Genomic DNA, 23446 nt, shown 5'->3' on the forward strand with positions numbered 1-23446 from the left:
GCCTACCCCACAGGGTTGTTGGGAGGACTGAATGAGTACAGATGTGTAAATTGCGTACCACAGTGCCTGGCATGCAGGAAACACCATCCGAAGGTTAGCTGTACCAGGAAACCAAGAGTCACACAAATAGGTGTGTCGTTTCCACTATTTGCCAAGTGCATCGCCTTCATCCCCAGGTTCCCAGGTGGCTTGTACCCTCAGGGTCTCCTGTGGGATCCCTGAAGCCAACATGAAGGGGGAGAGGTCTCTGAAAAACTGTGGTTAGCGACCAGTGTGTGGCCTTGTGGTTCAAGAGACCTGAGTTTGAGTCTGGCCTCAGTCACTGGTCTATAAGTTTGGTGTCTTTGGGCAAATCTCTTCATTTCTCTGTGTCACAGTCTCCTCACCTGTAAAATGGAAATAATAATGCCTTCCTTGTAGGGTTGTTGTGGGTTAAGTGAAATATCGTTTGGGAAGTGCCCAGCACAGTGCCTGGCCACAATAAATACTCAACACATTGGTTATTATTGTTAGTGTTGTTAAGCTGTGTAAACAAACGGTTAAAAGTAATAGTACTGTGTTCTTTAACGTTTAGATGGAATTACCACACAGTGCCACATGAGGGCACTGAAATGTGCTTTCAAAGCCATACCGAGGCCCTTTACCAGGGAACCTAGTGAATTTTGCCCCTGGCTCAGGTTTACCCAACTTTGTTCCATCATTTATGTTGTGTTGACATGGAAATCAGGGTTAGAAGGACCCTAGGAGTTATCCACTTTAAACCCAGTGTGATAAAGCCATCGTTCTGTCGGATGACATTCACCTCCCCTGTGCTGAGGGCCTCACCCAGGCCATTTTGGGGTTTCTCGAAGTTGCCTAATCCTAAAAATCACCTGTAGCACTTGTTTAAAATGCAGATCCCCGAGTTCTTCCCCTGGAGCTCTGACTTGTTGGTATGGAGTGGGCCCCAAGATTTGTCATCCCAAGAAGCGTCTTGGGGATTCCCAGGCTCAGACAAGTTCAGGGTACTGAATTCTCATAACAACATTATGCAGCGTGTACTCACAGGCCTCTTCACAGATGAGGGACCTGAGATTCAGAGAAGTTAAGTAACCTGTGCACAGTCACACAGCCAGCGAGGCTTTGAGCTGGTCTCCCCGCTTCCAAACCCTGCCCGCCCCCTGCAGCATCTCCTCCAAGTGGCCAGGAGCCCGCAGCCTCCCGAGGAGCCCGCCCAGGCTTGGGTGGCCTGTCTGTGAGCTCTTCCTGGTACTGAGACCTGCTATCCTATCCCTCCCAAGTTCCTGGGGCTACACATCTGCTTCTTGGCCTCAGAGATAGGGTGATTTTTCTCATTTACTTTGAAGTTTCTCTTTTCCAAGCTAAACCTCCCCAGTGTCTCCCCTTGTTTTGCTCAGGATGCCACCGCAGAGCCCTCCCATCCCTCCCCCACCCCAGTCCCTCTCCTAGGGACCTCCACGTCCATCTGGAACCGTGTTGTCGTCTGTCTAGTGGGGTCTCCTGTCACATCACAGGGCGGCCCCCCTGAGGGTCGAGTCTGACTGCAGACCTGTTGTGGAACCACCCTCAGGTTCGAGAGCTTGAGAAACAGCTGGGACAGACTCGGAGCCGGTCGGTAGAAACAGCCAGTGATGAGTTGTCTGTCTATCCCGATCCAAGGAAGCTGTCGGCACAGGAGAAAAATCTGCTGAGGATCCGCAACCTGGAGAGGGAAAAACAGGAAAGCTGGGAGGTAACGTGTGCCTGGAAGGAGGTCAGGGGCGCCTGGGGCCAGGAGACCATGACCACCCCTGTGAGGACTTGGAGGCTCTGGGGTTTGGGGTCACCTCTGTGCATGTTCCTCACGTCCTATCCATCCCCCTTGAGCTGCCTGACTGGTTCCTCACCCAGGGCCCATTTCATGAACATCGGGTGGCCCCATTCTGGCTGTTTTGGAGATGCTGGACCTGAAACTAGCTCTTGGTGGAATGAGGCACTTCAGTTTGAACCCTAGGCTTGGCGCTGTCCACCGAAGCATGGCTTTTCTCTTTTTGCCTCTCAGGCAGGGATCGAGGGTCCTCGGGAGGACACACCCAGCGCTGGCCAGTGGGTTTCCTCTCGTGTCCGAGTCTGGCCCCTGTGTTCTCAGGCTGTCATCCATCTGGGTCACATCCATCACGTGCTTGGGCTGCCTGACACCCCAGGAGGCCGAGGCTGGGAGTCAGGGCCCCAGCTCCACTGACTTGCTCTGTGACCTCAACAAGTCCCCTCCCAGCTCTGGCCTCACCAGCGAGTGAGAGCGAGGGCTCAGCCGTGGCCCGAGTCCCACTCAGCCCTGCAGCCCGTGACCGCGCCCTCTGGTTACAGAAACTTGCAGCAGAGCGGGATGCCCTCCAGAGAGAGCTCGAAGAGCTGAAAAAGAAGTTTGAGGGCGTGAGGTCCCGGAACAAGGTGCTGTCGAGCGAAGTGAAGACCCTCAGGAGTCAGATGGGGACCCTCGTGGAGAAGGGCCGGCATGACGACGAGCTCATCGACGCTCTCATGGTACAGCCACCTCTGGGACCCCCGCCCCACCCAGAGACCTGTGACCCAGCCCCAGCCCCCCTGGAGCCCTCCCTCGCCCCAAAATGCCACCTGCATAACCCGGGAACTCATTGCCTCCACTGGGCCCAGCCCCAAAGCTTGGCCGCAAGTACGGGAGCAGCTCAGAGGCTGCCCGAGGGCCAGTACAGGTCGTGTCATGTGAGGTTGATGCCGGGCACAAGCCACTGCACCTGTGGACCCCAAAGGAGAAAGAAGAGGATGAGGGGGCAGCAGATGGGATTACACCCTGGGATATTTCTCATGGAGGAACGGAAGGGACAACTGAGGGGGGCGCTGGTGCATATCCTTGTCTGTGTGACAGCATACAGCACCCCCACTTCTGGGCACGTGGGGTGTGGTTTATAATGGTTAGTCACCAAGATAACCCTTAGGGACACATAATCCCATTTCACGGATGGGGAAACCAAGGCTCTAATTGGCTAGGTAAGTCATCCAAGGCCACACAACTGAATTCAAACCAGATTTATCTGATCGTAAAACCTCCTTTGATTAACAAAGCCGCACTGCTTTCCTGACCCTAACCTGGCCTTTTCTCTCTGGGGCCTGAGCCACCCCAGGGTTTTGGCCTCTGAATTCCAAGTTGTGCCCACAGGCCCCTGGGGTGGTCATGACTGGCTTGACAGTGGTGCAAGGGGGAACTGACGCTGGCTTAGGCATGCCTTGGTCCATAATAATTCACCAGGCAGGGTGGTGGGCAGGGCACAGAAGACCTGGAATCTGGGCCCCCTCTGTTCATACCTCACTGTGTGATTCTAGACTAGTTGCATCCCCTCTCTGAGCCTCAGGTCCCAGTTTTTATTTTATTTTATTTTATTTTTATAAATTTATTTATTTTATTTATTTATTTTTGGCTGCATTGGGTCTTCGTTGCTGTGCACAAGCTTTCTCTAGTTGCGGCGAGCGGGGGCTACTCTTCATTGCAGTGCGTGGGCTTCTCATTGCGGTGGCTTCTCTTGTTGCAGAGCACGGGCTCTAGGCGCACGGGCTTCAGTAGTTGCGGCATTCAGGCTCGGTAGTTGTGGCTCGCAGGCTCTAGAGCGCAGGCTCAGTAGCTGTGGCACACGGGCTTAGTTGCTCCACGGCATGTGGGATCTTCCCAGACCAGGGCTCAAATCTGTGTCCCCTGCATTGGCAGGCAGATTCTTAACCACTGCGCCACCAGGGAAGCCTCAGCTCCCAGTTTTTAAATAAGGTGTGGGCTGGATGTCCATTGAGGTCCCTGGGGCCACTATTCTTTGTCACTGAAGGTGCATGGTGAGAGCTGCAAACAAGCCCTAGCCCTGCCATTCACCAGCAGTGTGTCCTGGGCTCTCTGGGCCTCCATTTCCTCCACAATGACGTGAAGACAACGCCCTCACCTGTTCCAGGTCGCGAATATGGTCCTTCCCAGCCCCCCAGGCAGGAAGTCTCCACCCCAGAGGTCTCCTTGGGAGCATCTCCAGGGATGGGGTCTCCATCAGGTGCTGAAGGATCCGTGGTGAGGGGTCCAGGTACTGCCTTCAAAGGTGGTCTTCCAGCACAGTGGGATAGGGCTTCTTTTTACCCACTGGCTGAGGGGCCACCATCTGAGCTGTTTTCTGTTGTCCCGAGAGCCCCTTGGATGTCCTTCTTAGCCCCGATCTCAGGGAGAAAGAAGTTGAGGACAGGAAAGCCTGGTTGAACCCCCCCGAGGACAGGCAAGGTGTTCCTCCTGCTTCTCAGGGAAACACTAGTGTCCCACTGTTAGGTTCCCGAGGGAGCAGGGAAGGGGTGGGAGGAGGCGGTCTTCTCTCGTGTCCTTCTTTACCCAGGGCCGTGGCTGACCCTCGCCCACCCTCCCACTTGGCCCCGCAGGACCAGCTGAAGCAGCTACAGGAGATTCTGGGCAGCCTGAGTCTGCAGGAGGAGAAGACGCGAGTGTCCCAGCACCACCTGGACCAGCAGCTCAACAATGAGGCCCAGCAGAGCAGCAGCCTCGTGGCCCAGCTGCGGGCCACGGTGGCTGAGCGGGAGGCCAAGGTGCGGCAGCTGGAGGTGGAGATCGGGCAACTCAGTATGCAGGTGAGTGGGGCGCTGGCTCAGCCCAGCATCCATTCCCACGTCCTGGCAAGTCCATCCGGTATCCAGAGAAACCTCAGCCACCTCCACTTCTCCCCACCTGCCTTCACTTGGGCTGCGCCACATCCTACCTGGTCCCACATTGGCTCCATGCTTCCATCTGGCTCCCCGGCCCATTGTGCACACACCTTTCCTCTCGAAAGGACACACCAGATTGTCTCCCTGCTCCACATAAAACCTGTCTGTGGCTCCCCATCACCCTCTGCCTCACTCAAGCCTCAAGGGTTCGGGCTCCTGCCAGCTCACCCTCTCCCTTCCCAGCTGTGGCCTTCATCCTCATGGTCCAAGATGGTGGCCACAGTGCCAGCCTTTACATCCACATTCCAGGCAGTGGGATGGCAGAAGGGAAGCCACGCTCCTTCGTCCAGTTTGCAGGGCGCCATGTGACTAGCTCCTGCTGCCCTCCCTCCTGCATCTTCTCTTCACTCCCCACTTTCCACAACTCTGGCCATGTGGATACCATTTAGCTCCTCCATGGCCTTGCTTTCTCCCCACTCTGGGCCTGTGCACATGCCTGAAGCACACACCTTCCCTTTCCTCCCCCTCAGCCTTTAGATCTTATTAGTCAAGAGCTCCTCCAGGAAGTTCCAGGGCTCCCATTCTGTGTTACGTGCCCCTCCTGGGCACTCTCCTAACTCCCTGTACATTCCCAAGCCAAACTTTGGTCACGCTGTGTGATCAATTTCCTGTTTTCTCCCCCAACCTCTCCTTGAGGGGGAAAAGACCATGGTGCCTGGCCCAGGACTGAGCACACAGTAGTTGCTCAATCAATGCTCGTCTAAGGAGTGAGCTCCTGAAGATATTCTGCCTTGGCAGAGGCCTGGAAGGAACAGCATCTTCACCTCACCGCTGTCCTGGCTCCAGGCACACAAAAGAAGACTGATTCTCACCTCAGAGGCCACCGGACAGCTGGGGCCAAGCACTACCCACCAGACAAGCTGGCACACACTGCGAGTTTTCTCAGGATGGGCAGGGCTTGGGGGACATGCCAGGTTGTTTGGGGCTCACACCAACTGGCCCACCGTTGACGGCAGCCTGACCTCCTGCTGGGGGTCCTCCAGTGCTCCTCCTTCAGCCAGCCCCACCAGCCATCCGGAAGAGGGAGGAATGGGGGAAGGTCTGAGTGTCTCCAGCTGACAAAGGCCAGTGGCCTCAAGTCACACCTGGCATTCATCCGTGTGGGTGGGGCTACCTAGAGAGGTGGGCCTGTCCCCATACTTCCCCCTGGGACCTGAATGTGGAACAGCTTCCTGGCCCGGTCACCCTCCTTTGGCCATGAAGCTCCCTTTCTGAAGAGAGGCATTATTAGCTGTCATTATAATGCAAGGGGCGCCTTCATCAAACAGGCCTCGCTTTGCACTCCTGAAAAGAAACCTCTTTCATTTCCCCTGAAAGCCCCAAAATCAAGCCAAGGCCCCCTCCTGCCTTCTCCAGGCCTCTGAGCCAAAGCCCTGAGAATGGAACCCACATCTGTTCCCTGCAGTATCTTCGGAATAAAGGAGTAGGCGAGGGGTCCAGTGGGCCCGAGGTCAACCCGGCCTCCACCAAGTTCCCCGAGGACCCAGGCCTGACCAAGTCCCCGGCCTCAGCAGGCGATCACGCTGGCAGGCTTGGATCTTCTCGGTAAGACAAAGTGGGATGGAGGGGTTGGAAAGTGAATATTAATTATTCAGAAGAAAGGATGGGAAGCCACGGGTGCAATTTTATGATGTCTGTGGTGGTGTCCTTCCAAAGTGGCGGGGGGGCTTCCGTCAGCCCTGCATCTGCGTGAAGGAGCCAGTTAGGTCCAGATACTATTACTTCAAGAGCGTTTGGTTGCGGCTCCCTGTAAAATCCTCTCCCAGCTGGCCTCGAATCTCACCTGCTTCTAGGATTCTCAAACACACCTGTGTTGGATTGTTCGAGGCTCTGATGTCCCCTGCTCCTGTCTTGTTTTGAGCAAGCGAGAGTTCTGGAAAGGAGGGCAGCAAATCCACAGGGCTGCTGCAAGGGCCGGTGCTGGCCCCCTCCTCCGGCTCCCCGGTTCCCTGCGGGCCCCTGCTCCCCGCGCAGCTGGGCCCAGCCTGCCTGCCCGTGGTGATGTGCCCATTCCGCCTTCGCACAGCTCCGTGACCAGCCTGGGCCACACACTGGTGGAATCTGCTCTCACATGGCCTTCCCTGCACGGTCCTCACGGGCCCTCACCCAGGTAGGAACCCAGGCCCCCCCCTGGGCCCTCACAGGCCTTCCCATGCTTGACTGCTCAGTCAGTATTGCCATCCCATTACAAGGATGGGAAACCGAGGCCAGGCCAAGTCCAGGGACTCTTCCAAGGTTCCATAACGACATGGAGGGTCAGGGAGGTCCAGTGCCTTATCCAAGGTGATAGGGCAAGTGGCTTCAGAACTACAGTCTTGGTCTAGTGTTCCTTCCTGCTACCACAGAGTTAACACGAGGAATCTTCCAGGGCCTGGAGCCCAGCACCTTCCCTTGCCTCCTCTTGCGCATTGAGAGTCCATCTCTAGGGGGAGAATTTCACGTCATATGGGTTCCCACTTTAAGCCACTGATATCCCCTCAGCTCTCTGGCCCCCTCTTTGTTGATAGAATCAAGCCTTAGAGCTTCAATGGGCCCTTGTTCTTCCTGCCAGCTCACAGACAAAGGGTGGCTTTGTCCTGCCTCGGAGCCCCGTCCCGAGCCCTACCCACTGTCCACTGGAGCCATGCTCCTGCTGTCAGCTGCCGCTCCCACTCCTCGGGCAGGTCAGTTCAGGCTCCGGTCGAGCCTCTGAGGGGTCCTTGTCTCACGTTTGACTTGCTGTGTGGCTCCGGCAAATCGGTCCTCCTTGGGCTGCTATTCCCCAAGAAGTGCTTGGGATACTTCTGGCCTGACGTTTGGTAGCCCAGGTACCCGTGGGCCAAGGCCACCCCTGCAGATGCCCCATCCAGCAGCCTGGGGTCACAAGGGCACTGGGAGAGAGGGGCCCAACTCTGAGCCTCAAGGGCCCCTGCCACTCTCTCCTCACACCACAAGGAAAACAGACAGGCTCTGTCACTCTGACGTGGTTGTCACAGTAGTAGAGGCAAGAAGACGGACAAGATGCCCCCAAGGTCCCTTCCAGGCTTATGTGGCCATGACCTTTGCACTCCACAGGGATACAGGAGCCGATGTGCCCTGGGCTGCCCAGACTGCTGGTTCTTAAGCTTGTTTCTTCCACCACACACAAATATTTACTGAACCCAACCGTATGCGGGCCCTGCCCTCATGGAACTTATAGTGCTCTCCCGTCAGCGACAGGACAGACGTTCACGGGCTGGGAGTGACCCCAGAGAGTGTGTCTGTCAGGGCTGGCGTGGCGGCTCTGACGGGGTGCCTGGGAGGCAGGCGGGGCGAGGGGATCAGCTCCTCCCCCAACACGTGAGATCACAGGGGTGACTGGCGTAGGGTTCCCCACTGCGCTGTGCACACGAATCAGCTGAGGATCTGCCAGGTTAGATGCAGGTTCTGACTCTGCAGGTCAGATCCTGCAGGAAATGGGATCCTGCAGTTCCAACAAGCTCCCAGGTGATGCCACAGTCGCTGGTTCAAAGACCACGCTGAGCGGCAGGGCCTTAGAGTATATTTAGGAGCCAGAAAATGCAGGAGCCTGTAGTCCGCAGAGCCCATCTCAACCAACCCCCGTTTAGAGGGAGGACTGGGGCCCTGCCCTCCCCATGTCCTGTGATTCTGGAAGAGCAAGTCAGCATCACCAGGGTCTCCCTGGGAAGGGTGAGGGCAGAGCAGAAAGCAGCTTGGCACTCGCACATGGGCTCTGGGGGCTTGGGGTCGGGGACAGAGCTCACCTTGGGTCCCAACCCCAGCCAGCAGGTAAGGCCCAGGGGTGAGGAGGGAACCGGTGATGGGCTGGATCAGGGCTGGAGAAAACTGACCAAATTACAAAGCAAGTGTCCAGGGTCCAGGAAAGTGGACTGGGCTTGGGGCCATGCCAGGAGATACAGGAGGGCCAGGACAGGCGGACAGGGAGACAGAGGCTGGGCCTACCTGACACTGAGAAGGGCGGTCAGGTCCCAGGCCACACAGGTTCCCAGGGCACCCCCAGGTCCCCAAGAGCCAACTTCCATAGCAGCCAGACTAATTCCAGGCCCCTACAGGGATTGGATGGACAGAGGTGCTGATGAAACTATAGCCCTGCTGGGGTCTGGCTTTGGAGCCAGCTAAGCGAGGTCTAGAGACTTCAGCAGGGCCGGGAATAGTAAATTGAGAAGAAGCCAGCAGAAGAGGCCAGGAGGCACTGGACTGACTTCTTCTCTCTGGCTCCCTCTGAGGACCCCTGAATGTCCTTCCAGCCCCTCCCACCACCACAGGGATAAGCATCTCTTCAGGTAACCCTTAAATGACCTCTGCCCGCACCTTGGTCCCCAGGTTCTCGGACTCCCCAGAACAAAAAGCCTGGCAGACACAGGTGACAGAGTTCAAAGCCCTGTGGCAGGCCGCTGAGGTGGAGCGTGACCGGCTCACCGAGTTTGTCACCGTTCTGCAGAAACGGTAACACCTGGCGCCAGGGATGCACTCTCACGGGCCTAGGTGGGCTGGGGGTGGGCAGCCTGGCCCAAGGGCATCCCTCTTGGACAGAGGCCAGGCCGCGTCCATGACTGGGTCCACCTCACTGGTGAGTCTGGCTCCCACAGTGTTGGCCCCGGGCATTCCCAGCCACATCTCACGTGACCCTCAGTCTCGGGGCCCCATTGTCACACTTGTGGTTTGCCCTGTCCTACGTGCCCCCAGTAGGACAGTTGCACGCAGGTGGCTGTGAGGTGGGCATCTCAAGGGAGGGACTCTCTGGAGTAGGTAAATGAGTCAGATCCACTCACCCACCAATAATGAAGATCTAGGATGAGCATGGCACTGTACTCGGTGTCACTGGCGGCTTTGGTGGGAAGAAGTCCCAGGCTAGACTGAGGTCTGGAATTACAAAGAGGAAGAGAGCCACTGATAGATGGGGAGCTGAGACTTCCCTGGTTGGGGGAGGAAAGTATGTGGCCCAAGGCAGTGGACCAGGGGGTTTGGTTTCCTCCAAGGGGTTGTTGACAGATTTCTATTCAGATAAATCAGCGTTCCTCGCTCAAGTGACCCTTTTGGCAAGAACTGTAGGTGCCCAGGCCAACACATGGCCCAACCATGTGACCTCCGCACTGAAAAATATAAAGGACACCACTGAGTGTCTGCCTGAACAGGCCGTGTCACATGTCAGTCAGGGCTCTTTGGTGACAGACAAAAGAAACCAGTTCTGCCTAAGTTAAGGGAAAGGAGAGTGTGGGAAGGTGCTGGCCGACTCCAGGGTACTGCCCTCCTTTGCAGGGCAGAAGAGGAGCCCAAGAAGATCCAGGGACCTTGGTAGCAGGAACCCTTGAGTGGTCTCTCCTGGGCCACTGGAACGATGTAGGCCCAGTGGCTTTCAGTTCTTGTGCCAGTGGGTTCTAGGAGAGAAGGTCTAGCTGGCCTGGGTGGCTCACACGTCCAACCCTGGACACAGGCCAGGCACCCTGACTGGAAGGACCTCCAGGTGCTGACATAATGGAGGAGGGGTGGGAATTCCCTGGCTGTCCAGTGGTTAAAGCTCCGCACTTCCACTGCAGGGGGTGTGGGTTCGATCCCTGGTCGGGGAACTAAGATCCTGCATGCCGTGCAGCGCGGCCAAAAAAAAAAAAAAAGAAATGGAGGAGGGGCATCTTGCTAAAGGGAAAGATGGAGTACAGTCACCAAAGGAGCTGGGGTGCTGGGATGGCCACTCCCTAAGCAGTGAGGAGTGATCAGCTTTGTTTTCTTTTCAGTAGAAAAGGGAGGGTATGAATTTCAGACATGCTCAAGCAAATGAGAAAAAGTAACGTTAATTCTTTTTCTGTCACTGAAATATAATGGAGGGCTTCCCTCCATTATATTATGTGGTGCAGTGGTTAAGAATCTGCCTGCTAATGCAGGGGACACGGGTTCGAGCCCTGGTCTGGGAAGATCCCACATGCCGCGGAGCAACTAAGCCTGTGCACAACTACTGAGCCCGCATGCCACAACTACTGAAGCTCGTGTGCCTAGAGTCCGTGCTCCGCAACAAGAGAAGCCACCGCAACGAGAAGCCCGGGCACCGCAACGAAGAGTAGCCCCCGCTCGCCGCAGCTAGAGAAAGCCCGTGCGCAGCAACAAAGACCCAACGTAGCCAAAAATTAAAAATAAATAAATAAATTTATTTTTTTTTAAATAAATAAATAAAATAAATTTTTAAAAATATATATAATGGATAGTACAAGCCTCTAGCCTATCCAATGGAAGAAACATACCCAATTATGACTTTCTCTCCCAATTCCTTTGAGTTTCTTTTTTTTTTTAATTTATTTATTTTATTTATTTATTTTGGCTGCGCTGGGTCTTCGCTGCGGTGCAGGGGCTTCTCCAGTTGCGGTGCAGGCTTAGTTGCGGTATGTAGGATCTTAGTTCCCTGACCAGGTATCGAACCCCGGCCCCCTGCATTGGGAGCGCAGAGTCTTAACCACTGGATCACCAGGGAAGTCCCTCCTTTGAGTTACACCTGAGTTTGGGGGCAGTGGATTTGTGCATCAAGGTGACTTGGTTATCTACTGCTGCACCATCCCAAACCCAGTGGCCTCAAACACGATGGTTTATTCTTTCTTACCATTCTGTGGGTGGCCTAGGTAATTCTGCTTCACATCATGCCACCTGGATCACTCATGCCCCGTTCAGCCAGCTCAGCAGGGGCACCTCCATTCTCCTGTATGTGGCCTCTCTCTCCATGTGGTGCCTCATCTTCCAGGGCCTCTGGGATGAGGGTGGGGCAAGCAAGGCACCTGGGGCACAAAATTAAAGAGACACTCACTCTCAGAGTCATGCGTGTGTGATTCTCTCTCAGCTGATACCCTAGAGCTTTGGGGGAACTGAATTTTATTTAATTTTCATTAGTTTTTATTTGAATAGCTACATGTGGACATGAGGCTGCAGCCACTGTGTTGAACAGCACTACTCCATCATATTCTACCATATTTCATGGTGTGAATATGTTACCATTCATTTGGTCTTTCCCCTGTTGATGGACCTTTAGGTTATTTTAGTCTTTTGCTTTTGCAAATGAGTTTCAAGGAACACGTTTGAACAGGTTGTGTTAGTAGCTGTATACTATGCTGGCATACAGTTTTGTGTTGGTAGCTGTATTCTTTTCAGAACTGTTACCATTCTGTTCCTTCTTGACTCTTCACCAAGGTGGGAAGAACACTTCCTCCAACACTGCACGTACATATCCAGGCTTCCACTCTGATTTGCATGTGTGTATGTACGTATGTAATCCTTTGCTTGGGTGAGATCTCTTGGGACAGTCCTGGCCTTCTAGCTGAGCCTTCAGTATCACAGAAGTCTGAAATGCCATACCTAACCACAAGAAGGACCTTAGCCCCAGCTTTAGTGAAATAACCAAATAACAAGTTCTTCAAGGCCCATGAATTCATGACAGGCATATAGAGAATAACAATAATAATAATAACAAACAGAAAGCAATCACTAACTCCAGGAAAAGCAAGCAAATAAGAAAGAGAATGTAATCATGAGTATACTGCCTGTCTGAATAATCGTCCTAATGTAACCCCCTGTGGTAGACAGGATTTTGTCCTCCGTGCCCTTCACCCCACTCTTGTGCCTGTGAATACTTTATGTTATATGGTAAAAGAGACTCTGCAGATGTAATGATCGTTATGGACCCTGAAATAGGAAGATTATCCTGGATTACCACGTGGGCCCAATCTAATCACTTGAGCCCTTAAAAGCAGAGAAATTTCTCCAGCCCGGGCCAAAGAGATGCTTCAGAAGAAGTTAGAGTCAAAGCATGAAAAGGGTATCTGGCTGGCTTTGAAGATGGAGGGGGCCAAGTAGCCTCTAAAAGATGAAAGTCACCCAGCTAACAACCAGCAGGAAACAGGGATTTCAGTCCTTCAGTTGGAACTGAATCCTTCCAACAACTTGGACGAGCCTGGAAGCAGATTCTCCCCTAGAAACTCCAGGTGAGAGCCCAGGTCAGCCAACACCTTGATTTTGGCTTGTGAAACCTGGAGCACAGAAACCAACAGAACCTGCTGAACTTCTGACTTACAGAACCACGGAGCGATAAATCTGTGTTGTTTTAAGCTAAGTTTGTGGTAATTTGTTACAGCAGCAATAGAAAACTAATACACCACCTAACATTAATTGAGCCAAAAAATGGTAATATAACTACATTGGGAGGTGGAGAGGCGATTCTGTTTGGCAAGGAGAGAGTACTAAAATAAAACTAAGTTCTCATGTTGCCTGACAGGAAGTCAAAAGATTATATTTAAGACTTAAAAAATAGCAGCCTAAGCATCTGTAGAAACAGCTAAAAGCGGTAGAAGTGGTTGCTTCTGGAGAGCAGAAATTGGGAGTGAGGAGGGGTGGGGAGAGGCTGTGTGTTTTTTTGTTTTTGGTTTTTTTTTCATTTTAAGCCTTGGAGAGAACGATATGGTTTTAAATGCACATTCCTGTGTTACTGCAATAAAAATCAGGAAGAACGAGTCCCATGCCCGCTGGTGTAAGGTGTGCCCACCTCTCTGAGAGCCTGAGCAGGTGGGGTGCCAGGGATTATGGCAGCCCCTGCTCTCTCATCACCAGGGTGGAGGAGAGCAACAGCAAGCTTCTGGAGTCAGAGAGGAAGCTGCAGGAGGAGCGGCACCGCACCGTGGTGCTGGAGCAGCACCTGGAGAAGATGCGCCTGGAGCCTGGGAGGACGTCAGCTTCTCAGAGAGCAGCCCCCAGGAGCAAAACAGGTAGGGCTGAGGTGGGGCAGGCCCAGGGTCACACTGGGCCCACGGTGCTCTGGGGCTCCTGGTTCTGACTCGGGGGCCAGGGGGGGAGAAGACACACAGCAGCAGGGGCAGGCAAAGCTCCACCCTGACGGAGGGGCTGACCGCTGCTGCTGACTGGCTCCTCCCTCTTTCCTGAGCTCCTTACCTTTCAAGGGCAGGACCCTAAGGTTGCTTGTGTCACTTATGCTTTCATCCCATTGGCCAGATCCTAATCACATGACCACACCAGCTCCAGAGGACGGTTTAGTTGTCCTAAATCAAAAGGTTAGTTCTACTGCTCTAACACAGTAGTTCTTAAGGTACAGTCTCCAGACCAGAAGTGGCAGCATCTTGTGGGGCTGGGGAAGTGAAGGTGTGGGATGCCAGAACCAGAAGCCATTTCTGGGGAGGAAGAACCTTCAGTGTGAAGAGGATGAGCTTGTCTCTCTCCAACATCCCCATCCCAACCCCTCCAGGCTCGGGAGTAGAGGTGTTGCCCCCCACTTCCCTGCCTCTCAACACCCCAGTACTCCCCCGCCCCAAGCCAAGGACACTCAGATTTTTTCCCAGCGCAGAGATCAGAACGTTTCAGGAGGACATTCCAGAAGTAGGGCACAGAGGGGGAGTGGTGCCATTCTCCCACCAGCAGGGCCAGGGCTCCAGGGGCCTTCCAGGAGCTGCTGCGAGTCCAGGCTGGGGAAGGTCCTGAGGGCTTAGCCCTACTGGGCTTCCAGAAACAGGTCCCTTAGGAATGTAGTGTCTCCAGGCCATGGACTCACCTCCTGCCAAGTGGCCGGGCTCCCAACTAGGGACAGCTAAGCCACAGCAGGAAAAACCACTTTGGTCCTGCCTGGACAGGGAAGGGCAACTGCCTGGGGAGAAAGTGACCACGTGGCTTCTGTCCATGCTGGCCTGTGACATGGGAAGAGCACCGCCCCTCCTGGGGGCATAGCACACCCCTCCACCTGTACAATAGGGAGCCTGATTGTGCAATGTGGTCCCTCATGGCAGTTCCATGCCAGTGGGGAAGAGAACAATAAACCAGTAAAAGATGGTAGGTCAGATGGAGGCGGGTGCTGTGGCTTACAGCTGAGTAAGGGGACAGGAGGTACAGAGAGCAGCTGTCTTCTACGGGGCGGCCACCCTAACTGATGAGCTGATGTCTGAGCAGGGATGGTGGAAGGGGGTGAGGATGTGGCATAGATACCAGAGGGAAGAAGAAGTGCAAGGGCCCTGAAGTGGGTGCACGGCTTGGAGGCTTGGAGGTAGTGAGACTGGATCATGGGGAGGGGAATATGTGGTGAGGTAGGGAAGTCACGAGGTGCTGAGGAGATGGTCCCATCACACAGGCCTTGAGGGCCAAATGTGTATTCACTGTGGCCTCACAGAGCTCTAGAGGCAAGAACTATTATCCTCACGTTACAGGTGAGGAAACCAGCTCAAAGAGGTTGATGGTTTACCTGGGGCCACACAGCAGGAAGTAAAAGCCAGGTCTGCTGATGCCAAGTGATTTCCCCTGCGCCATGCTGCCCCTGAGGGCCTGTTCAGCACAGAGGTTTTCTGATGCTGTGACAGTGCTCGAGTTCCCCACCAGGTGCGCTTTGATTTCTTTTTCTGAGCACTCTTTGTCCCCTGGCCCCAGCCACCGTGGATCCCCTGTGAGTGTGGATGGAGACTGGAGGTGGGGGACCCAGTGGTAAGAGGGCATCAGATGCAGTGACAGCCTAGACTCAGACTCAACCTGCAGGCCAGACCTCAGGCCCAGCTGCCTTCCAGAAACTTATAAAGTGCAAATATGGAGAGAGTAGTGAGAGGAACTACCTCGGTACAAAGCGGGCAGTCAGGGCCTGGAGGAAGGCAGCCCTTGTCCTGCACCTTGAAGGAGGTATAATGTTTCAACAAGTGGAGAAGCAGGAAGTGGACAGTTGGGGGTGGGAGAAGGAAGTGTTAACACAGGGCCATGGCCTCATCACGGAAAGTGGCTGCTGCTGCCCCACAGGTGTGCCCACCTCTAACACCAGGCACAACCCAAAGGAGAGTGAGAGGAAGGACCCATCTTCCGCCCAGATCTCCAGTGTGCCCGTGGAATCCCAGATGGAGGAGCTGACCACCAGGTGCTCCCTGCCCCGTCTTCCTGAAAGGGTGGTGTTGCCTGGGTGGAGGTGTTTTGATAGGCAGAGGGATCACATCCCTCCCCCTTTGACTTCTATTTGCCCAGAAGGCTGGTCCTGCTGGGTCCTGGGTTCTAGGCCTGCAATTCAGTAACTGGCCATCAGAGGGCAGAGAAACCCAGCCATAACCCTAAAGAGCCCATGGTCCCAAGAGAAGTTTTATCAAGTGTGGGTTACTGAACCCACTTTTCTAATTCAATTAAACCTTTTAAGGTCAAATGCGGTGGTGGGAAAGGGGGAACCTCTATAAATTAGTACTCATGCCTGAGGCAGCCAACATTTGGGGGAACAACAGGGTACCAGGCCCAGTAGCTGTGGCTGGGCCCAGACAGGAATCCCATATGGTATTCCCCCAAGGGTCCCTGAGAGGAGGTCAGAGAGTACCCTGAGTCTGAAGAGCAGCCGAGCTGGCAGCCATCCCCAGGGCCCTCTACACGCATGCACACACACTCACGTGTGCCACCTCAGCCGCGCTGAGCCCTCTTCTCTGTGTGGTCTAGGCTGGCCATCCAGGTGGAGGAGAACGAAATGCTGAAGGCTGCCCTAGGCAGTGCCCTCCAGGGAAAGGAGGAGGACTTCCAAATGTACCATGAGACCCTGGGCCAGGTGAAAGGGGTCTTCCTGCAGGCCCTGCGGCAGCAGAAGGCGGACAAGCACTAGGATGGCGGCCCAGTGTCAGCCTGGCTGGACGGGGCAGCCTTAGGCCTTGAGAGGACGAGGCTCTATCTGAGGACTCCATCTGCTCCTGGAAGCCAACCTGGGGCAGCCAGCTGGGCCCCTTCTCCTAGAAGAGGCTCTCCAAGGGTGACAAAAGCCAACATCCCATGGCAGGAGGGCAAAGGAAAAGCCTTGGGCACGCTTAGTGATGGCAGGGGAGGAGGCCAGCAGCCTGTCGGCATCAGCAAGAGCTCTGGGATGAGAAGCCGGCTGTGAACGGACAGATGCAGTCCCTTGGGCAGGTGCTCACTGCCCTTATCCTAGAGCCTAGCGGGGGACCCTGCATGCCCACAGGGCTCCACACGTGCAGGAGAGCCCAGAGGGCTCCAGGCTGGGAGCATCCCCCAGGTCGCCCAGCCCCGCCCCACCTCCCTCACCAGCGCATCCTCACACCCCACTCTTACCTCCATTGCTCTGTGGGCACCCCCACCCTCTACAGACTTGGGGGCACCACACTCCTAGCCACCTTGTCGGCCCACCCCTTAGTGTTCTTCCTTAGGTGCAGACCCTCAGGCTTGTAATAATAATGATGATTTTCATGATCACCACAGCTCCCAGTGAGTGGGCACCTACTGTGGAAACCTGACCCCATCTAGACCTCTAGCAACCCAGGGGGTTGTCACCCTGTTTTACTGATGGAGAAACTGAGGCTCACAGAAAGACACGGAGCTAATATTTAACGCTGGCCTGCCTGCCTGCAAAACCCAGGGTCCTCCAGTGGATCCGATTACCCAGGGTGGGCGTGCCTACCCACTGCTGGGCAGCTCTGTCCCCCTGCCAGCTGCTCCAAGAGGCACCTCTTTTTGCTTCCAAAAGGCTGCAGCTGGTGGGTGCTGGTGGCAGAGGGCAGAGGTGGGGCCGGCTTGGAGTTCTGGGCAGGGGGATTTTGAGGCAGTGGGTCCAGGCGAAGGCATAGTGTACCTGCCTCACCACAGCACAGGGGTGAACTGGGAGGGCTGCTGCAGGAGAGCCCCCAGGCCTCTCTGTGACTGCCGCAGTGTCACCCCTCTCAACTGCAGTTACTGCCATGGGGAGGGGTGGCTCCATGGAGGGTAGCCACACATCCCAACCCCAGACACCCTGGCCACACCTGTGCACACAGGGGCCCACACAAAGACACAGATGCACACAAATACCTAGACTCAGGAGCATGAATCATATGTAGACACACATGTACCAGCAGACAGTGCTGACTCCACACTCACAGGCCCTGCCTGGCCATTTCCCTTCACATGGGATCAGAGAAAAACTTCCTTCACAGGAAAACTGAGGACCCTTTCATCCTGATGGCCTTCACTACACTTGCTGGGGGTCTCTAGACCTGTCACCCCATGCAGGGTCGGGGCTCCGAGTAGCGGGGCCAGCATGGAGTCCCTCCTCAGCCCCATCCCCGAGGAAGGGCTCAGGCAGACAGGGTCCCAGAAGCCCCAGGTAGCTTCCCCCATGGAGGGGGTTCATGGTATGCATGCCGCATATGTGAGTCTCTGCACAAGTGACACAAGTGACCGGTCTTCACGAGCGGGAATGTGCGTCTACATCCACACACACACACACACACACACACATACACGTGTGTGTGAGGAGGAGCCAGCTTAGAGCAGGTCTGCTCCATTCCCCCAGCAGAATCCCTCTTCAGGACTCACTGAGTTAAAAGGTGCCAAGTGCTAGTGCAGCGGCTGGCACACAGTAAGCGCTCAATAAACGTCAGCCCACAGTATTACCTCTATTAGTTCCACAAATACTTGTTGAGCAATTACTCTGCCCTAGGCAAGGGGGTGCCAGGTGAGGCAGACTCAGTCCCCGAGCTCCCGGAAGCCCCAGATCAGCTGGGGAGACAGATTCCCAGGCCACCATCTACCGAGCCAGCTGGCCATCAAGCAGTCATCAAGTGCCAACTGCATACCAGCCTCTCCAGGCCTGTGAGGGGCCCAGAGGCGAATCTGACTTGCTGCTGTGGCCTTCAGGGAGCTGCTTGTCCGGTCAGAGAGGCGTGGGAAATAGAGGGCCACGACGGGGCAGGATGGGTTGGGGGTATGCAGAGACAGAAAGCGGCATCTCAGAGCCTCCTACCTTTCCTGCTGGCTTCCGGGCTCAATGCCCAGGTCTGGGTGGGGTGAGGGCTGTGCTTCCAATCTCCCTGCGGTGTGGGTAGGCAAGGGGGGGGAGGGGAAGGCCCAGGAGAAGAAAGGGTTGTCAGAAGGACCAAGGGCTGGGGCCCTGAAGGATCTAACTCAGGTGGGCCAGGCACGGAGCGCGGCAACCTGGTCTGTCCAGGTTAGTGCCTGCAGCCCCTCCTGAGCAGCACCGCCTGTCCCTGCGGCCCTGAGGAGGACCTCCCAGCCCTCAGGCAGGTGGGCAGCAGGTGGGCTGGACCTGCCTTTCACAGATGGGAACACTGAGGTCCCTACCCGGAGCCACAAGGTGGTGGGAGCGGGAGACAGGTGCCTGGAGAGTGGAGGAACAGCAAGCAATGAGGCCGGGGGTGGAGGCACCTCACGTGAGGACTCTCCCTGGCCGCACCCCAGGCTGCAGGCCTGGGCGCTCAGGTTCCGACACTGACAGGTGAGACCCGGCTGAGCCATGGGTGTGGCTTGGCCACTGTCCCCTTGGGGGCCTTTGGGGCACCACAGCCGAATCGGACAAGGCTGCAGTCTGCCTCAGGCTTATTCAAGCCCCAAACACGTCCCCATGTCCCTGGGCCCTCCCCTGCTCTCAGTAGCCCAGGCCAGGGTGGCCTGCAGCAAGAGGACTCCTCTGGGCCCTCACATCCGGTGGCCAGAACTAGCCTCCCCATCCCCTCCTCCAGCGAGCTCACGGCCACCCCACAAGGAAGTCTCTGCCCACGCACCCCCTCTCCTGCACACATGCCGTATCTCCTGTAGTCCCTGAGCCTTACACACACACACACACACACACATGCCAAAAACAACATACCACACACACACACTTTCCCCGACATTTTACTTTGAGCAACAACAAGAAACAAATGAAAAGGACTTTGAGACTTGAGAGAATTGGCCCCCTGCCCATCTTTCCCAGTAGCCCTTGCTGGTCTTAGCCCAGTCACTTCCTGCCCCTCGTTTTGTGGGCACCAGGCGCCCTCCCCTCACCACCCCTCACTCGGGGGAAGCTGGCCTCAGGCTGTCCAGCCCCAGGTCCAAGGGGCCTCCCTAGCCCTCTACCCGCCTGCCATCCCCACAAGCCAAGCTCCCTACAGACCCCACTGCACGCGGCCCGCCTGGTGGACCTCTCCTCCTGCTGTGTGTGAGTGCTGCCTGTCTTGGCCTCTGGAGTGAGGGGTCTCAGCCTCTCTAACAGCCTCTCTTTATGAGCAGTTCAGTGAGCCAGGCCCTGGCCACGGAGTGAGCCGTCGAATCCCCCCAAGGGCCCAGTGAGGTCAGGGCCGGCAGTGTGCCCATTTACAGATGAGTATCTGAGGCTCAGAGAAGTGGGTCGCCAGCAAGGCGGAGCTCAGGCTCAAGTCAGCTGGCTGCACCTGTGCTCTTAACGGTGAAGCCAGACCACCACGTCTGCCTCCCAGAGCCATTCTCTTAGAGCCTCACGAGGGCACCAGCTGGATGGCCGGCTCAGGCTGGTCTCAGCCAGCACCAGGTGTGGGTGAGCTGGGTTCTTGCCCCTGCAGGGCAATCAACTCCAGAAGCTCATGCGGCTGACCCAGTGACTTAATCTAACCTCCTGTTCGTCAGTTTCCTCTTCTATCAACTGGGGAAAATGGTAACAACCACTTCCCTAGAGGTTGTGGTGACATTAAAAAGAGTTAATCCAGGTACAGCCTTAGAACTGTGATTAACTTATTTCTCCTCTAACAACCATTGACTCTACCTCAGGACTCTACACAGGTGCCCCACCTCCTCCAGGAAGCCCTCCGTAATGCCCACAGTCTGGCTCAGGCACACCCCCTCCCCAACACTGGCCTCCTCTAGCACCCATGATCCATGACTGCAGCCCGCACGCAGCCCCTCCAGTGCTGTAATCACCGTTCATGCTTCTCAGAGTCAGGGACCCGCCGTGCAGGCCTCCGTGTCACTCTGTGGGGAGTGCGTGCTGAGAGGAAGCTCAGCGCCTCCAGGTATTGTGGGAAGGTAGGGCACTCTCCCTCCCAGGCCTTGCTCAGGCCCTGGAAGTGCCCCTGCTGAGGGTCGGGGTAGGAGAACACTTCTTCCTCCTCTAGTCTCCGCTGAGCCTATGACTGGTCTCAGAGGGTCAGCACGGGCTCCAGGACCTGTCCTGTGACTCATTATAGTCACACAGCTCCTTCTACCCACCAGACCCCAGACCCTGCCCCCCGTGCACATGCATAAACAGGCCCTCACAGACTCTGAGATCCTCATCCTAAAGGACCCCAGAGTGGCTGGATCCCTGGGTGGCACTGGCCTTGGGGAGGTTGTGAGGGACCCTGGCACACTGCCCACCATGGAGCTCCGAGGTCCTGCATCCAACCATGCATCCGTCCAACCAGCTGGGCTCTGAGGCCACGGTGGGGTGGCCTTCAGGATACCCCTCTGCATCAGTTAGGCTGGGCTGAGGCCTCGGCTGCCCCTTCCCAGAGTGAGGGCCCTGTCCCCCCACTCCTCTCCCCCAGAGGAGTCCTGGTTGCTTAGGAACATTGTTGTCTGCCTCCACCCTGCCGTGGAGAGGATGCCAGCCACTCCAAGGACCCACTCAAGTGACCCTGCTAACTCCCCTCCACCTGGTCAGCTCCCTATGGGACAGGGCTGGGGTATAGGGCCCACATGTCTCTTGCCAGTTACAATTCCACTAGGCAAGTCAGTCCTCCCCCAGGCACTGATGCCTGGCCAGCCAGGACTCTCTGCATGATGAAATGTACCAGGGCAGGGGGCTAGGTGGGTGTGCCGTGGGACAGCCATTGGGAATTCACATGTAAAGGTGTACGCTGGAATTCATGGAGTTGCACATGAAAGTGTGTGCATGGTATGAGTGTGTGTGTCTGCATGGCGGGGGCAGAGCTCACAAGCCTGGAGAGGCCAGCGGGGGCCACCTGGAAGGCTTCCTGGAAGAGGAGAGTCCTGGCCAGCAGTGAGAAGGAGACACAGGCTCTACGGACCAGGGGAGGCAGGTCGAAGTGAGGTCCAGGTGTCCCTGTCTGAGCCTATGCCAATGGCCACCCCTTCTGCCCCTCCCCAATCCTCCCTGCAGCTCCCTGTGGCCAGCAGCTCTGCGGCACTCAGCTCTGCTCCACTTCGCTCAGCTCCGCTCCAGGAAGGCCACCTCCTCCCTGCCCTCCTCCTCCCCCACCCCTCCTGCTGTCACCACTCACCGTTCAAAGCCTCGAGGGGGTGGAGACCCCAGGGCTGGACACACCGCACCAGGGCCCCAGAGCCCAGCTGGTCGGACGGTCGCACGGTCGGACGCAGGACCCCAGAGCCCCGAGGTGGGCAGTGTGCCAGGGTCCCTCACAGCTTCCTCAAGGTCAGTGCCAGCCAGGGATGTAGCCACTACGGGGTCCTTGAGACCTGTAGAGCCCACCCCAGGCCCCTCATCGCAAACCTCAGGCCCCAAAGTGGGCTTTACTCCAGGTGTACCTCAGGCGGGCAGGTCAGTGGGCAGGGGGCACTCCTCTGTCCACAGGCTGGCCCAGGTCTGGGGGTCTATCAGGAGAGGTCCCAGGCTGGGGGCCAGCCCTGGCCTTGCTCACAGAGGCCTCACAGGGGACACCCGGCACCGGCCATGGGGAGCTAAAATTGGAAAGTGGCGAGTGGGAGGCAGCTGACAAAGCTAATTCGCAGGCTCTTCGCCGTGCTCCGGTTTCAAACTTCTGCTCCCTTAACCCGATCCTCAGGGCCTCCCTACCCCCACCCGGCCCGTGGGAAGGTGCCTCAGCCCTCAGGCCAGCGGTGTAGAAGTCAGGTCCGGCAGGCCGCTGGTAGGGGCAGGGGCAGCGGACGGTCTTCTCTGATCAGAGACTGCAGGGGGGCTCACTGAGAACACTCAATCCTGTCCCTGGTCCGCTGTGTGACCTTGACAGGTCCCTGCTCCTCTCTGGTCCATGAGCCCTCCATCTGTGTAATGGGGAGAATGCCGACTGTGGCGGCCCAGGAGAGCTGGTTTCGGAATTGGTGAGGGAGATTTAGAGGATCTGGGGCAGGAGAGAGGGCCATGCCAGCCATCTCTTGCTCAGCCCAGCCTGAAAGGATGCCTAGACATGTTCTTCCCTTCAGTTTGGGCCCTGAGTCTGTCACCCATGCGGCCCTTGGGAAGGCCACAGGTCAGGCCGGAGCAGGATAGAGAGGTCACAGGTGCTAGCTTAGGTCCCAGGGATGACCCAGAAGGACTCCTGGGGATGAGCTAGGCCCTGGCAGGAGGGAGTGGCCAGGCTCACCCTGAACCCAATACTGGTCAGCACCTTGGGTAGCGGCCAGCACACTCCCTGGTGTCTGCCTGGCCCAGCCTAGCCCCACACCCACTACCCCAGGGCACCTCTTCAAATAGCACAGCCTCCAGCCGGCATCCAGGGCCTGAATACACAGAGCACTGAGAGAGTGGGCAGGTGTGGCCACGGACACAGGAAGGAACCAGGGACATGGCAGGCTGGGGCTCAGGGGCTGGTTGGGGTAATGGGGGTCAATGAGAAGCTATAGGCTGAATGAGAGGGATGGAGGTTTGTTGCTGGGGTAGGACCTGGGGAGGTCATGGGAAGTAAAGGCAGCTCAGGAGGGTATGGAATCAGAGAAAGGGGCCCGGAGGAGGGGGGTTTTGCCAGGAGTTGAGAGAGACTTACTGAGGGGGGTGGGAACCCTGGGGGCCAGAAATATGATTGAGGTGATGCAGAGGGAGTTTCTCCACAAGAAAGTCATCTGAGACCTTGGAGGAGCAGTTTGAGCTGAGGGTGGGGACCGGTCCACCTGAAAGGTATGGAGGAGTGAATGAAGGTGAAGAAGGCAGGCTGAGAGTGAAGACAATGCTTTCAAGAGCCTTCAGTGGGAAGGGCGGGAGCGAGAGTAGCAGCTAGGATGGGGCACCAAATGGCAGGGGGCCTGGGAGGAGTGGGAGATGGGCGGGGAGAAT

At 56.3% G+C, this 23446-nt stretch overlaps 1 protein-coding gene and 1 long non-coding RNA gene across 4 annotated transcripts in view; one reads left to right on the forward strand and one right to left on the reverse strand.

Moving 5' to 3' along the window:
- CCDC13 (coiled-coil domain containing 13) overlaps nucleotides 1-16342 on the forward strand; it is a 28574-nt gene extending 12232 nt beyond the window's left edge. Inside the window, exons 7-15 of the mRNA XM_061196551.1 lie at nucleotides 1571-1732; nucleotides 2347-2523; nucleotides 4417-4623; nucleotides 6164-6303; nucleotides 6785-6868; nucleotides 9082-9204; nucleotides 13339-13493; nucleotides 15511-15625; nucleotides 16183-16342. Coding sequence (XP_061052534.1) covers nucleotides 1571-1732; nucleotides 2347-2523; nucleotides 4417-4623; nucleotides 6164-6303; nucleotides 6785-6868; nucleotides 9082-9204; nucleotides 13339-13493; nucleotides 15511-15625; nucleotides 16183-16342 — 1323 coding nt within the window. The remainder of the gene's footprint in view (nucleotides 1-1570; nucleotides 1733-2346; nucleotides 2524-4416; nucleotides 4624-6163; nucleotides 6304-6784; nucleotides 6869-9081; nucleotides 9205-13338; nucleotides 13494-15510; nucleotides 15626-16182) is intronic.
- LOC133095339 (uncharacterized) overlaps nucleotides 1-23446 on the reverse strand; it is a 28344-nt gene that overhangs the window by 1945 nt on the left and 2953 nt on the right. The window contains exons 2-4 of one of the 3 annotated variants that reach the window (XR_009701587.1): nucleotides 11345-11516; nucleotides 9531-9621; nucleotides 1550-1702 (exon numbers count right to left, since the gene is read on the reverse strand). This is a non-coding gene — a long non-coding RNA (uncharacterized LOC133095339). Of the gene's footprint in view, nucleotides 1-1130; nucleotides 1703-9530; nucleotides 9622-11344; nucleotides 11517-23446 lie in introns of those variants that run through there. The other 2 variants (XR_009701588.1, XR_009701586.1) reach the window with 2 other exon arrangements.

Source organism: Eubalaena glacialis, chromosome 7 (assembly GCF_028564815.1).
Source record: "Eubalaena glacialis isolate mEubGla1 chromosome 7, mEubGla1.1.hap2.+ XY, whole genome shotgun sequence".
Taxonomy (NCBI): Eukaryota; Metazoa; Chordata; class Mammalia; order Artiodactyla; family Balaenidae; genus Eubalaena; species Eubalaena glacialis.